General features: G+C 49.1%; 1 protein-coding gene across 1 annotated transcript; it reads left to right on the top strand.

The window, feature by feature from the left end:
• Positions 1–7124: 7124 nt before the first annotated feature.
• SRXN1 (sulfiredoxin 1) lies at positions 7125–14631 on the top strand. Its single transcript, XM_002747423.7, has 2 exons — positions 7125–7352; positions 11343–14631. Exons 1-2 carry the CDS (start codon positions 7143–7145, stop codon positions 11544–11546), a joined length of 414 nt encoding a protein of 137 aa, XP_002747469.1. The 5' UTR covers positions 7125–7142; the 3' UTR covers positions 11547–14631.
• The last annotated feature ends 1531 nt before the right edge of the window (positions 14632–16162 follow it).

The raw sequence follows: 16162 nt of genomic DNA, 5'->3' as shown, positions 1-16162 counted from the left end.
CTCAGTCTCCACCTTGGTCCAGAGCCACCATCATCTCTTATCTGGACAACTATACCAGCCTTCTCCCTGGTCTCCTTGGATCTGTTCTGGTTCCCTGTCCTCCCTCCCTCTATCCACAGCAGCCACAGGGATCTTTCAAAAGTGCAGATCAGATCATGTCTGTCTTACTTACAGGCTGCTATAACAAACTACCAGCCAGGCATGGCAGCTCACGCCTGTAATCCCAGCTCGAGACCAGCCTGGCCAATATGGTGAAACCCTGTCTCTATTAAAAATACAAAAATTAGGCATGGTGGCATGTGCCTGTAGTCCCAGCTACTCAGGAGGCTGAGGCAGAAGAATCACTTGAACCCAGGAGGCAGAGGTTGCAGTGAGCCAAGATCATGCCACTACACTCCAACCTGGGTGATAGCAAGACTCTGTCTAAAAAAGAAAAAATCTACCATAGATTAGGTGGTTTGTAAACAACAGAAATGTATTTCACACAGTTCTGGAGACTGAGAAGTCCTAGATCCACGGGCCAGCAGATTCAACATCTGGTAAGGACCTGCTTCCTGGTTCCACCATCTTTTCATTGTGTCCTCCCATGGTAAGAAGGGGTGAGGGAGCTCTCCAGGATCCCTTTGATAAAGTCACTGATTGCATTCATGAGGGTTCCGCCTTCATGACCTAGTCACCTCCCAAAAGCCCATCTCCTAATACCATCATACTGGGGGTTAGGATTTTAACATGAGTTTTGGAGGAACACAGTCTATAGCATTCTGCTTCCTTCCCCAACTCTGCCCCCTGCCAAATTCACATCCTTGTCATATTCACAATACATTCGTTCCTTACATCCCAACAGCCCCAAAAGTCTTAACTCATTCCAGCGTCAATTCTGAAGTCTAAAATCCAAAGTTTTATTAGCTAAGTATCATCTAAGTCAGATGTGGCTGAGACTCAAGGTGTGATGCATCCTGGGGCAAACTGCTCTCCAGTTGTGAGTCTGTAAAATCAAGCAAGTTATTTGCTTCCAAAATACAATGGTAAGACAGGCATAAGATAGACCATTCCAAGAGGGAGAAGTAGGAAGGAGGAAAGGAACAGCAGATCCAAATTACATCTAAACTGGAAGGAAAACTACATGAGATCTTAAGTCTCAAGAAAAATCATTTTTGGTCAATGCTCTGCCTCCAGGTCCACTGAGGCAGCCTTCCAGACCCACGATGGTGGTGGTCCCACTCTCTGTACCCTCTGGGATGGTAGTCCTGCCCCTACAGCTGTATCCAGCAGAGGTCATGTTCCCAGGGCTCTGGATAGCCCCATCCCAGCGGCTCTGGTCAGCTCCTCCTTCATGGCTTTGGACAGAGGCCCTCTGACCTGTTGAATGCAAGGCAATGTCCCCCACTTTTGAAAGCAAGGAGATAGCTTTTGGTGATCTCTGAATTGCCTTCAGGCTCATTATTCCCTTGTCTTAAAGAATAGTTTGCATTCTGGTCTTGTCCTGAAAAACCCAAGAAGTCTAACAGTCTTCCATCATCCCTTCCCATCTCCTTCCCCTTCAGTTCAAGGTGGTAGTTTTCCTACTGGGACGACTGATTAAGCTCATAACCATTACAGTCTCCTATGGAGACTATAGTATTTTCTCCAAACATTCTTTCTCATTTTTTGCAATATGGATAGGCTGGAAATTTCTCAAATCTTTATGTTTTGCTTCCTCTTTGCTTAAAAGTTCCATCTTGAAGTCATTTCTTTCTGCTTATATTTTACTGTAAGCAGTCAGGAGGAGCCAAGCCACAGCTTCAACACTTTGCTTAGAAACAGCTTTAGCTAAATATCCAGTTTCATTGCTCACAAGCTCTACCTTCTACCAAACACTAGAACATCGACATAATTCAGTCAAGTGCTTTGCCATTTCATAAGAAGATGGCCTTTTTTTCACTGTCCAATAATATCTTCCTCATTTTCTCATTTGAATGTCCTTTTTCATCCGTATTTCTACCAATATTCTGTTCAGAATTCCTTAGCTATTACCAGGTTCCTGATTTTTAAAAAATTTTGAAGTTTTCCTTACATTTCCACTGCACTCCAGCCTGAGTAACAGAGTGAGACCCTGTCTCTAAGAAAGAAAAAAAAGACACTAATTTCACTCATGAGGGTTCTGCCCTCATAAACCCCATGACATAATCACTTCCCAAAGGCCCACCTGCCAACGCCATCACCTGGAGGTTGGGATTTCAGCATATGAATGTTGGGGAGATACAAAGTCATCTTAATCTTGGATTTCTCTGCCCCCAAAACTGTGAGAAATAAATTTCTGTAGTTTATAAGCCACCCAGTCTATGGTGTTGCTGTGGCAGAACAATACCTTAGCCCAACTTAGCCCAAAATGACTAAGACACTTCCTCAGAACCACATGCCATTCTTTTGCAGCACTTTCCATCAATTTTACTTTCCATGTGACTGTTTGGTCATTATCTGAATCCTCCACTACACTGTAAGCTTCACAAGGCAGAGACTGGCGGAGTCTTTTTGCTCATCACAAAATCCCCTGGGTCTATCTAGCCTGGCCAATAGCAGGTGGCCAGTAATTATCTTTAAATTAATTCCATACCTTTAAGTCATTATAATAAATAATGGTGGCTTATGCTTTTAAAAAAAGTCTCTGTCCCCCAAGGCCATAGCTGGTTTGTTCATATGTGGGCATCTAACTAGAACTTGGACATTTTCTCTCTCTCCCTCTCTCTGTGCCATACGGCCTGTAACTTGAGAGCTATGGCTCCGATTGCCAGCTACTTATTAATTTCTATTCTTCCTGAGGAAGAGAACTCCAATTTTAGCTGAGCACATTGCCACGATGAATGAAGACAAAATAACCAGCTGCCCTTGCAGCCAGGGGTAGCCACATGACCAATTTCCAGTCAATGACATGCAAGGGGAAGTATTATACAAAACTTCTGAGATAGCATCCTATAAAAGGAAACCATCCTACCCTTTGCCTTTCCATTGCTCCACCTCTTTCCAGGCTGGAATTTGGATGAGATGGCTTGCACTTCAGCAGCAATATTGAATAGGAGGTGACCCTGAGAATGAACACTTTGCTCTAAAATTACAGCAGAATGATAGAAAGGACCTATGCCACTAAGGATCATGGAGCAGTTGTCCCAGCCATGGACTTCCTGCCTCTAGCCTTTTTTTTTTTTTTTTTTTTTTTTTCTTTTTTGAGATAGAATTTCACTCTTGTTGACAAGGCTGTAGTGCAATGGTGCAATCTTGGCTCACCACAACCTCTGCCTCCCGGGTTCAAGCAATTCTCCTGCCTCAGCCTCCCGAGTAGCTGGGACTACAAGCATGCACCACCACGCCCGGCTAATTTTGTATCTTTAGTAGAGATGGGATTTCTCCATGTTGGTCAGGCTGGTCTCAAACTCCCAACCTCAGGTGATCTGCCTGCCTTGGCCTCCCAAAGTGCTGGGATTACAGGGGTGAGTCACCACACCCAGCCAGACTTTTTATTTTTCAATGGAAGAAACATTTTAAGTTGTATTAAGTCCCTCTTGTCATGTTTCCCTTATTTAAAGCCAAATATCATTGCTATAGACAGCCATGTTCCTGACATGTAGAGATAATCCCTCTGCTGAGTGAGGGGCAGAGAAAAGAAATCTCTCAACCTACTTTCCCCTGAGGCCTGGATTCACCTTGGTCAAGGGAATAGCCAAGCATCCCCATTTTCATTAAGCTAATTCACATTGGCTTTCTGTCACTGGCAGACAAAAGTCTTGACAAATACATCAAGACTAGTCTGAAAGCGAAGACACAGAGAGACCTTCAAGCTCTATTATAATTTAAAGTCCAATCAAACAGCAAACATTTATTGAGCATTTATAATGTGTTGTGCACGGTTCTAAGGACTTCACCTAACATCGGCTCTCTTCATTGTTCCAGCATCCCTGTGAATTAGGTGGCATTCTATCCATTTTGCAGATTAGGAAACAGGCACAGACAGGTGACTGGCCCAAGGTCACACATCTAATAAAATAGCCCAGGTGAGGTACAGAACTATAGGGGATGACCCAGTATCAAGGTTCCCTTTTGTTTTAGTTTTCATTACCTGATAGCAAGTCTGAGACGTGAGTGAAAGTCATTTATGTGGGTGGTGACCCCTGGAAGCAGAAGTGAGGGGCAGGAGGAGTGGGAGAGAGGGTGTGTTAGTGAAGTCAGTTGTAGCAATAGGGCTGAGTACTTCTGGTCTCAGAAGGGTACAGAAAGATCTGAATGGTCTACAGCATCTCTCTGAAAGATTGGTATTTACTTGCCGGCCCCTGCCCCCATTAGTGAATGGCCTGGCACCTCCAAAATGTGCTTATGTATGGGCAGAGCTCCCACAGGCATGCCCCATCTATCAAATGGGGATGGAGATAACAGATTCATCTCATAGAGCTGTTGGGTTTGATGAGTTAATACATGTAAAGTCTATCAAACCATGCTGAGCACATGGAAAGCACTCAGTAATATATGCTGTGTGTGACCTGAGAGAATAGTGTTCCATGCAGAGAGAACAGCAAATGCAAAGGGCCTGAGGCCAGGACACATTCGCTGTGGGATGAGCACAGCAAGGAGGCCAGTGTGACTAGAGTGGACTTCAGGGCTCAAGGAGTGTAAGGTCAGAAGGTGTGAGCCACCACATCCAGCCAGGAAAGGTTTCTTCACTCTTAAAAAGAGGCTCAAAGGGATGTCCTAACTTCCACTTTTGGACCTTCACATGTAGTGATGTGATGCTTTGAGCTAGAGCAGCCATCTTGGGACCATGAGGGCATTCCCCAGAATAACAGAACACTGAGGATGATGGCACAAAAGGACAGACAGAACCAGAGTCTTTTTTTTTTTTTTTTCTTTCCCAAGACAGCATCTCACTGTGTTGCTCAGGCTGGAGAGCAGTGATACGATCTTAGCTCACTGCAACCTCCACCTCTCAGTTTTAAGCAATTCTCCTGCCTCTGGAATAACTGGGACTACAGGCACGTGCCACCATGCCTGGCTAATTTTTGTACTTTTGGTAGAGACAGGGTTTTACTATGTTGGCCAGACTGGTATCGAACTCCTGGCCTCAAGTGATTTGCCTGCCTCCGCCTTCCAAAGTGCTGGGATTACAGGTGTGAGCCACCAGGCCCAGACAGAACCGGGGTTTTTAATCACATTGTTCAACTGCCTCTTTACCAACCTTGGACACGCCTACCTCCAAACATCTTATGTGAGAAAACATTCATATTGCTTAAGCCATTTTGAATTGGGCCATATATATCTTAACACACAGAATTTGATGCCAAGAGATGAGGCCTCCCCGGGGCACACCATGATGAGAGAATCAGGCCGGATCTCTACTTTTCCACTCTAGAAACTGTTATCCTGCCATTCTTACCTCCTGTAATGAGGAAGATGTTATAGAGGGGATAACTTCCCTCCTCTTGATGAAATTCTCTCTTTTTTTTTTTTTTTTGAGACAGACTCTCATTCTGTCACCCAGGCTGGAGTGTAGTGGTGCAATCTTGGCTTGCTGCAACCTCCACATCCCTGGTTCAAGCAATTCCCCTGCCTCAGCCTCCTGAGCAGTTGGGATTACAGGCACATGCCACCATGCTCGGCTAATTTTTTTGTGTTTTTAGTAGAGATGGGGTTTTACCATGTTGGCCAGACTGGTCTCAAACTCCTGACCTCAGATAATCCACCCACCTCAACTTCCCAAAGTGTTGGGATTACAGGCGTAAGCCACGGCGCCCAGCTGAAAGTCTCTAATTTTTTTTTGGAGGGGCGGTGCTGAGGTGTGGGTGTCAGTTCTTAAAACAAAGTATCACTTAGGTGCTTACGGGAATTATGTTTCGAAAGGGAAAGTCTCAAGTCTTGGTCTCAATGTTTTCTAAGAGACTAAGACCCCAAATAAATGATTTTCAACAGCAACATGGATGTCATGCAGTTCACAGAACACTATGAGCACTCTGAATTCACACAACTCTGAGTGATGGGCAGCATTACTTCATTCTACAGACGGAGTTCAGAAAGTGTCAGCAACTGGCGCGAGGCAAAGTAGAAACCCCTGGCCGCCCCTCCTCCATCTCGAATTTTCTCCAGCTGGCAGGGTAAGTGTGCATTCCTCCATGTTCGTGCCATCCAGGGTGAGAAGGAAGACAAGCAAACCAGACACGCTTGTCTTCAGCCGAGCCTGGGATCCCCCACCTTCCTGCTTGGAGTTGGTGGTTAAGTGGTCCCATAGTTTGGATTCTTATGACCTGACTTTCATTCCAGCTGACCTTGGAAAAGCGGGTCTAGAACTGCACCTACTTCCTAGTAGTGCTGTAATGATATCGTGTGGAACTTGATGGCAGGGCCCACATATTGTGAGCGCGATTCCCGAGGGCTCCGTGTGAAGTCCCTGTTGCACCAAGGCAGCCAGCGGTGGGGTAGAGAGTGGACTCTGGAGCCAGAGTGGATTTGAACGCGGATTCGACCACTTACTAGTTCCATGATCTTGGGTAAATTACTTAAACCTCTGTGTCTCAGTCTCCTCTTCTGTAAAATGGGAATAACAATCATACCTTCCTTGCAGGGTTGTTTTGAGATTTAAATAAGTTAATATACCTGCAAAGCGTTCAGAACGGCTCCAGACACAGCAGCAGCTTGGAAGTGGAACCGTTGTGGGGATGATCACCTCGCTGGCTAAGAGCCCTAGCAGCGGGGCGGCGGCGCACTGCGGACTTTGCCGACTCATCCCGGCTGGGCAGGTCCGCCGCGCTCTCCGCCCCCGCCCCCGCCCCCGCGGCCTAAGTCACCCCGGCCGGTGCGTCACCCGCGCCCCTCCCGCCCTGCGACCTGCAGACTCACCCTGAGTCAGCCCGCCCGGGCGCTCCCACTGCCCGGACGCCGCGCGGCGGAGGGGAGGCGGAAGGCGCCCCCCGGTGGAGAGCCGGAGCCCCGCGCGAGCTCGGCAGCACGCAGCGAGCGGAGCCGGAGTCGGGCTGGGGACCGCTGGGTGGAGGCCGGACCACGGCGGCGCCGGGGGAGAAACGCGCTCCCTGACCCGGCGCCCCCCCGCCGGCTGCGCAGAATGGTACGGACCGGCCGGAGTTAAAGCCCGGGAGGCTGCGCGTCCCGCGGCGGCGGCGGCGACGATGGGGCTGCGTGCTGGAGGAACGCTGGGCAGGGCCGGCGCGGGTCGGGGTGCGCCCGAGGGGCCCGGGCCGAGCGGCGGCGCGCAGGGCAGCAGCATCCACTCGGGCTGCATCTCCGCGGTGCACAACGTGCCGCTGAGCGTGCTCATCCGGCCGCTGCCGTCCGTGCTGGACCACGCCAAGGTGCAGAGCCTCGTGGACACGATCCGGGTGAGGCCCCAGGGAGGCCGGCCAGCTGGAGGGAGGGCTCCGGAGGAGGGAGGTCGCCGCGACGGACACGAGATGGACTGGTTCCGGGCTCAGCCGGAGCTTAGCATCTGCTGTGTGACCTTGAGCAAGTGGTTGGGCCTCTCTGTACCGCTGTTTCCTTACTTGAGCAAGGAGGGAATTGGACGAGATAATTAAAGTAGTGATGATAACGCTTATAAGGCTAGTGCTTGCAGTGGCCCATGAGCTGCAGGAAGTCCTTTAATTTCCTATGCCAGTCCTATGAGGTAGATAGTATCTCTCTTTTGCAGATGAGAAACTGAGGCAAGGGAAGATTTCAGCGGCTTGACCAAGATCAGGTGCTTAAAAAGTAGCACAGCTGGAAGTCACACCCAGGCAGCTGGGCCCCACTGCCCAGAGATAAGCCATGGGGTCTCATGGCCATGACAGTCAGTGACAGTGCAACTGGATGTGTCGTATCTGCTGGGAGGGCCTTGTCTGAATGGGAAGTGAGGTAGGTCAAGGGTCAGCTCCACCACTGAGGGAGGGTGTTCGAGAATTCTGGAGTGATTCTGGCAGGAACTTGGGTGGGGGGTGCTGCAGGAACAGGTGTCAGGTTAAGCCTGTGCAACATTGCGACCCCTTCCCCCTGACGCTCAGAAGGTGAGCACGTGAGATCCCTAAGCCCCACACAGCACCACTACAGCCACCCCTTTCAGTCCTAGTGTTTACACTACTGTCCTCACTGCCTGGAGCCACCTCCCCAGACAAACACAAGGCCTGCTCCCCTGCCTGCTTTAGCTCTTGGCCTCCTTGATCGGGGTCCCTGACCTCTCTAGCTCTCCCTTTAGCCTGAGATGTGTTTCAGGATACCACTTACGTCCCCCAGAAATTATATTATACATTTATTTGTGTTGCATTTTATAGTCTGTCTTCCCAACCTCATGGGAGCTCCACAGGGTGAGGACCTTGTCCCACAGCAGTAGCACAGTACCTGGCTATCTGAGATGGGAAGGGATCTGCCATGCATGCCCTGTCCACCACTGGGTTTTTTCCTACTGTTGAGATAGGAGAGATATCTCTTCTATCTCTTCCTTGTTGTTTCTGACTCTTCCTTGGTCTTCCTGTCTCAATATCAAGATCTTCCCTGACCATCCCTACCAGGTTAGGGGCTTCTGTGGGCCTGCAGCCACCTGTGTGCCCACGAGCATAACTCCCATTGGTTTTTCTTTTTCTTTTTTTTTTTTTTTTTTTCTTATGTCTCGCTCTGTCCCCCATGCTGGAGTAGAGGAGTGGTGAGATCTCAGCTCAATGCAACCTCTGCCTCCCGGATTCAAGCAATTTTCCTGCCTTCGCCTCTGGAGTAGCTGGGATTACAGGCGTCCGCCACCACACCTGGCTAATTTTTGTATTTTTAGTAGAGATGGGGTTTCCCCATGTTGGCCCGTCTGGTCTTGAACTCCAAACCTCAAGTGATCTGCCCGCCTTGACCTCCCAAAGTGCCGCGATTACAGCCCACTCTTTTAAAGTCCTGTTGAGACACCTGCCTTCTGTGCTCTGAGGGCCAGAACGAGCTCTACCTTTGCTTTACTAATACTCCTGTATCGGTTTTCTGGGGCCACTGTAAGTTACCACAAAGTCAATGGCTTAAAACAACACAGATTTATTTGTGGTCAGAAGTCCAAAATGGGTCTTACTGGGCTCAAATCAAGCAGGGCTACGCTGCTTCCTGTAGGCTCCAGGGGAGAATCCATTTCCTCAGCTTTCACAGCTTCCAGACGCTACCCACACTGCTTGGCTCATGGCCTTTTCCTCCGTCTTCAAAGCCAGCAACATCAGGCCAAGGCCTTCGCACATCGCATCACTCCGACCTCTTCTTCCAGTTTTAAGGACCCTGATAATGCCATTTGACCCATCTAGATAACCTTGGATAATCTCCCCATCTCACAATCCTTACCATAATTCCATCTGCCAAGTCCCATCTCCCATGTAAGGTAACACATGCCCAAGGATTCGGACCTGGACATCTTTGGGAGCCATTCATTCTGACCAACCACCATCATGCCTTCAGTACCCAGCACAAGGTCTGCCTGGCACAGCTGCACCTCCTTAGAGTTTCACTAACTCTTCATAGGCATCAGCTCACTGACTCTTCATCAGCAGTTCTCTAGATATCTTATTCCCAGTTTACAGGTAAGGAATGGTATTCAGAGGGCTGGGTGCTCCAGCTGCTGTGGAGAGGAGCCGAGATCGAGTCAGGTGTGCCGGGTCCCAGAGCAGTTGCTCAGGCTTGCAACTGATGTGCCTTACTGCTGAATAATCATTTATGGACTCATGAGAGAGAACCCATGGGCCAGCGGCAGGAGGCCTTTCAGGCAGCTAACACTTAATGGGGTCTCCCCAGAGTGTTCTACCCTGCACCTGTCCTGCCCCAGGCTTTCCCTACTTAGAGGATGACCCACTCTCCACCTGGCTGCACAGGCCCCTAGCAGGAAGTCAAATTAGATTCTTCTCTTTCTCTGGCCCTTGGATGTACCCCTTCCACAAGATCCCTCGGATCTGCCCCCTAAATGTGTCCCAAACCTCTCCTTGTCCCCACCACACCATCGTCCAGACCAGCATCTTCTGCCAAATACCCACGGAGTCCTCCCCTCTGCCTTCTGCCTTGTGCCCTCGTACAGCCTGCCAAGTCTGTTCTCCTGTGACAATCTTCTAGAATGTGCATCAGATCATGTCACCCTCCCCTGCTGCGAACACTCCAGGGCCCACCCACTGCTCTTAAAAGCAGACCTGCACCGTCTGGCTGCTACTGGCCTTTCTGACCACTGCTTGAGCCCTGGAGTCCACTGTAGTCACGCTGGCCTCCTTGCCATGCCTCCTGCACAGTGAACGTGCTATGGCCTCAGGCACTTTGCATTTGCTGTTCCCTCTGCGTGGAATGTTCTTCCCTCAGGTCATACACAGCATACATTACTGATCGCTTTCTGGGTGCCAGGCATGGTTTGAAGTGCTTTATATATATTAACTCATTTAACCCAAAAGCTCTATGGGATGGATCTGTTATCTCCATCCCATTTGACAGATGGGGCAACTGAGGCACAAAAAGGTTAATTGCCCAAGATCACAAAGTTGTTAAGTAGCAGAACTAGATTTGAACCCAGGCAGTCAGGCTCTTCATTGAACTATTCCACTTCTCTATCTTTTCCTTAAATGGGGTCTCACTCTGGGTCGCCCAGATTGGAGGGCAGTGGTGCGATCTCAGTTCACTGCAACCTCTGCCTCCCAGGTTCAAGTGATTCTCCTGCCTCAGCCTCTAGGTAACTGTGAAAACATGCATGCACAACCACACCCAGCTAATTTTTGTATTTTTGGTAAAGACAGGGTTTTGCCATTTTGACCAGGCTGGTCTCGAACTTCTGACCTCTAGTGATCCGCCTGCCTTGGCCTTCAAAAGTGTTGGGATTACAGGTGTGAGCCACTGCGCCTGGCCCCACCTATCTTTCCAAGTGCTCTGCTTCATTCTCACTTCAGAGAGGCCTCTTGGACCCCATCTCTGTCCTGTCGCCTGTGTTATTGTCATAGCATTTGTCACTCTAATATTTAGTTCTTGTTCCATCTCTCACTAGACTGGAGCCCCCTGAAGGCAGGGCCTGATTCTGTCTCATTCCAGCTGTACCGTATTCCCAGGGTCTGCGGGGCCCGATGGCTAGTGCACATGTGGTATACTGATACATGTCTGACAACCTGGGGTCTGGGTGGGAGAAATCCTGATCTGTAGCATCTGTCCATTTCTCTGGCGTAAATACTCTCCCATGGCTCATTTTCAAGCTACAAGATGATGGCGACCAGCTCACAAAATTCCTGATATTTAACAGCTGTGTCTCAGTCCAGTGTGAGCACCTTGTAAGGAGCTCAGCACAGGGGGACAAAGTCTGCTTTGCAAACTCTCAAGCCTTGTACAATGTCCATTGATTCTGTGCCCCTTCTCCCCAGGAGGACCCCGACAGCGTGCCCCCCATCGATGTCCTCTGGATCAAAGGGTCCCAGGGAGGTGACTACTTCTACTCCTTCGGCGGCTGCCACCGCTATGCAGCCTACCAGCAGCTGCAGCGAGAGACTATCCCTGCCAAGCTTGTCCAGTCCACTCTCTCGGACCTAAGGGTGTACCTGGGGGCATCCACACCAGACTTGCTGTAGCAGCCTCCTTGGCACCTGCTGCCACCTTCAAGAGCCCAGAAGACACACTTGGCCTCCAGCAGGCTGGGCCATGGAGAAGGGATAGTAGGGGTACACTTTCTTTGAACCTGGGGAGAGGGCCTTACCCTTGAAGCATTACTGAGAGGGTGAAATGAGAACAGAAATGGGCTTGGGGAGCCACACACTGCCAGCTCCAAATTCCCAAGGACAAGGATCCCTCTGCATTTTTGTCTATATATGTATAGACAAATATAAGACAAATTCTAGACATATCGAACCTCTTACACGGACTACATTCAGCTGTGAGGCAAGGAAAGCCTTGGTTGCAGTGGTTTAAACAAGCTGAAGATGGGTTTTCTACATAGCATGGATTCCGGAGATGGGTGGCTAACGGTTGGTTCAACAGCTCTGTGACGATAAGGGCCACATCTCAGATCCTTCTGCCTTGCTCTCAGTGCTTGTTCCTTCATGGTCCCAAGATGGCTGCTGTATCCCCAAGAATCATGTCTGGATTCAAGGAAAGAGGGGTGGAGGAAGAGGAAGGGCTAAACTAGCTGGACCTGTCACCTTTTTTTTTTTTTTTTTTTTTGGAGACAGAGTCTTACTCTGTCACCCAAGCTGGAGTGCAGTGGCGCAATCTCAGCTCACTATAACCTCCACCTCCCAGGTTCAAGCTATTCTCCCTCCTCAGCCTCCTGAGTAGTGGGATTACAGGCATGTGCCACCACCCCTGGCTAATTTTTTCTATTTTTAGTAGAGACAGGGTTTCACTATGTTAGCCAGGATGGTCTCAATTTCCTGACCTTGTGAACTGCCTGTCTTGGCCTCCCAAAGTGCTGGAATTACAGGCATGAGCCACCACACCTGGCCGGACCTGTCACCTTCTATCAGAAAGTAAAACCTCAGTTAGAAGCCTGTTTCCTGCTCTCTCCTCCTGCATATTTTCACTTAGATGCCCTTGGTTCGAGCCAGCTACCACTGCACCTCTAGCTGCAGAGAAAGCTAAAACAGCAGGGAACAGAATTTTCATGATTGAGTACATCGGTCATGTTCCATCTACTGAGACTAGCACACTGCCTCCTGCAATAAATCTGAGATCCCATTACCATGAGAGAAATGTGGATTTGTATACCAGTTAGCTTCTGCTGTGTAACAAACCATCCCCAAACCTGGCAGCTAAAAACAAATCCTTTATTTGCCCACAATTCTGTGGGTTGGCAATTTGGGCTGGGCTCAGCTGGGCAGTTCTCCTGCTCCCACCTGGGGTCCCTCATGGAGCTAAGGTCAGCTGTTACCTCAACTGGGCCTGGATGATCTAGAATAGCCTTACTCACTTGTCTGGCAGGTGACAGGCTGTTGGCTGGAGTTGCTTGGTTTCCTCCATGTGGCCTCTCCAGCAGGCTAGCTCAGGCTTATTCACATGATGGCTTCAAGGTTCCAAGGGAGTGAGAGTAGAAGCTGAAAGACTTCTTGGGTTCTTGGCCTGGAAATGGGACTAGGACAATGTCACTTCTGCAAAGTTCTTTTGGTCAGAGCAAATCACAAGGCTTTGCCCAGATTCAATGGATGAGAAACAGACTCCATGTCTTGATAAGGGGAACGACAAAGAGCTTGTGGCCATTTTTCACCTGTCACAAATAATTTTGGATAGGCAAAAGTATTTCCCTCTTCTCCCTTTCTCTCTCTCTCTGTCTCATGGGGCCTCACTCTGCCAAGTTTGAAGGCACTAAGACATTATCCCTCAGGGTCTAGGGGAAGAGGTGTTGGGGCAGGAAGTGAGTCTCTCCAAGGGCTGGACCCTCTGTAGTAGGGGTACTTCCTTGTCTGCACTGGTGGTACGGAGTTAGGCCAGCTAGGACATTCCAGAGGGGCTTCCAAAAACCAAGAGTCTCCAGGGAAAGGGAACAGAGTAAGGCAGACCGTGTTCTCACTGCCCTCTGAGGGAACTTGGTCACTTGGCATTTTTAAGCCTCAGTTTCCCTAGTTCAATAATAAGGACAACAGCTTTTCTCACCCACTCTCTTTCCCAGGGAAAGGTGACTGAGGTGAGCAGTAACAGAATTGAAAAGGGAAAGTGTCCTCAATGCAGTTTGGTATTCTGGACTGGATCTTGGAACAAAAATGACATTAGTGGGAAAATTGGAAATTTGAAAAAAAGTTTGAATTTTAGTTAATATACCAATTTCAGTCTCTCGGTTTTGACAAATGTACCACGGTGAAGTAAGACGCGGACCTTGGGGTATGCTGGGTGAAGGGTATACAGGAATTGTCTGTACTGTCTCCGCAACTTTTCTGTAAATCTAATATTCCAAAATAAAAGTTTAATTTTAAAAAAGGGGGGGTACAATTGCTTTAGACCAACAGTTCAGGGTCTCACGCTTGTTTGCTAAATCCCAGATTGCTGGGCTCTACCCCACTTTCTTTTCTTTTTTTGAGACAGGGTCATGCCCTGTCACCCAGGCTGGAGTGCAGTGGCACAATCATGGCTCACTGCAGCCTCGACCTCCTGGGCTTAAGGGATCCTCCCACCTCAGCCTCCTGAGTAGCTGAGACTACAGGTGTGCCACCATGCCCTTCTAATTTTTTTTTTTTTTTTTTTGTAGAGACAAGGTTTTGCCATGTTCTCTGGGCTGGTCTTAAATTCCTAGGCACAAGTGATTCTCCTGCCTCAGCCTTCCAAAGTGCTGGGATTATAGGTGTGGCCACCATACCCAGTCCCCAGAGTTTCTGATTCAAGAGATCTGGGGCAGGGCCTGATAATTTCCTTTGCTAACGAGTTCCCAGATGATGCTGCTGTTCGGGGAGCGCATGCTAACGGCTACTTATTTAGACTGCGTAAGTTATCTCAAATATGGTGACCTCCTTCCACTTCCATCCCCAGTGGAATGAGTCTACTCATTCCCCTCAGCTTGTCTACTCATTAACTGTGTGACCTTGGGCAGTTCTGTCCTTTCCCTTGAGACTTCCTCCAGGCTGTCAAATGGATTGTGTTCCCCTAAGGTTTGTAGCAAGGGTGAGATGCCACTGTCTTCCGTGAGTAAACTCCTCCTATGCCCGCTGGGCTGGAATAAAAGAGTGAAGATGATCGGCCTCTCCTGAAACAATCTTTCCTTCTTGCAGAGAAGACCCGATCATGCAGTGCTAAGGGCCCTGCCAGGCACTGGGAAGGAGGTGCAGGACAGATTCGCAGTTGGGGGCATTGGTTGGTCATTTAAGGAAGAGGAGCTGGGTTTTAAAGGGTGTAACCTGTTGGTCGCTGAAAGTTGCGTTTCCCTCTTATAGCAGCAGGTGGCGTTGCTCTCCTGCCCCCAACGGCAGGGTTGGCCAGCAGAGCAACCGCTGTGGAAAGGGGCTGGATGCGGGCGCGGTGCTGAGAGGCTGATCAGTTAACCCGGGTTCAGCTGGGAGTCTGGAATTCTGGTTCTGCTTACCTCCTCTTGTTCCGGGACCTTGCACACATGTCTGCCCACCCCTGTCTATTCTTGGGGTGCTGGGCCAGAGAATCTCAGGTTCAGCAATGGAGGTACCTCCTCCAAGAAGCTTCTGGGCTTCTACTGGCTGGGCTACCATGACCCTACACTGTCCCTCCCGAGACGAACCTCTGCCCCAGGAAACTGGCTCCGGTGAGAGGCAGTATGTGCCTTCACTGCCCTGGAAGCCACCTGCTTCACCGTGGTAAATTTAAATTTCCTTTTTTTTCATTTCACAGTGTTCTGTTGTTGTTGTTGTTGTTTTAGTAGAGACGGGGTTTCACCATATTGGCCAGGCTGGTCTCGAACTCTTGGCCTCAGATGATCCATTTGCCTCGACCTCCCAAAGTGCTGGGATTACAGGCATGAGCCACCGTGCCCAGCCATTTCACAAGTTTTGTGTAAGTATATTTACTTTTTAAAATGTACTTATTTGTCTGAGACAGAGTTTTGCTCTGTTGCCAAAGCTGGCGTGCAGTGTCTTGATCATAGCCCACTGCAACCTCAAACTCCTGGCCTCAAACCATCCTCCTGCCTCTCAGCCTCCTGAGTAGCTAGGACTACAGGCTCTCCACCACGCCCAGCTTTTTTTTTTTTTTTTTTTTTTTTTAATGTTTAGAGAGACCAGGTCTTCCTCTGTTGCCTAGGCTGGTTGGTCTCGAACTCCTGGCCTCAAGCGATCCTCCCACCTTGGCCTCCCAAAGTGTTGGTACTACAGGCATGAACCACCGCATCCAGCCATATTTACCTTTTAAACATTAAAACATTAAAATGTTAAATAATTAAATATTAGAAATGTAAAATATTAGAGGCAGGTGGAAGCTGGCTGCAAGTCCTAGTCCTGGCTATTCCTCTGCCCTCTCAGGACAGTTACCTTCATGAATTTGGCATCTACCCTTCGAGACTCTTTTTTTTTTTTTTTTGAGATGGAGTTTCGCTCTTGTTACCCAGGCTGGAGTGCAATGGCACGATCTCAACTCACCGCCATCTCTGCCTCCTGGGCTCAGGCAATTCTTCTGCCTCAGCCTGCTGAGTAGCTGGGATTACAGGCACGCGCCACCATGCCCAGCTAATTTTTTTTTTTGTATTTTTAGTAGAGATGGGGTTTTACCATGTTAACCAGGATGGTCTCAATCTCTTGACCTC

Source organism: Callithrix jacchus, chromosome 5 (assembly GCF_049354715.1).
Source record: "Callithrix jacchus isolate 240 chromosome 5, calJac240_pri, whole genome shotgun sequence".
Lineage (NCBI taxonomy): Eukaryota > Metazoa > Chordata > Mammalia > Primates > Cebidae > Callithrix > Callithrix jacchus.
This window is presented reverse-complemented; position numbering and strand designations above follow the sequence as displayed.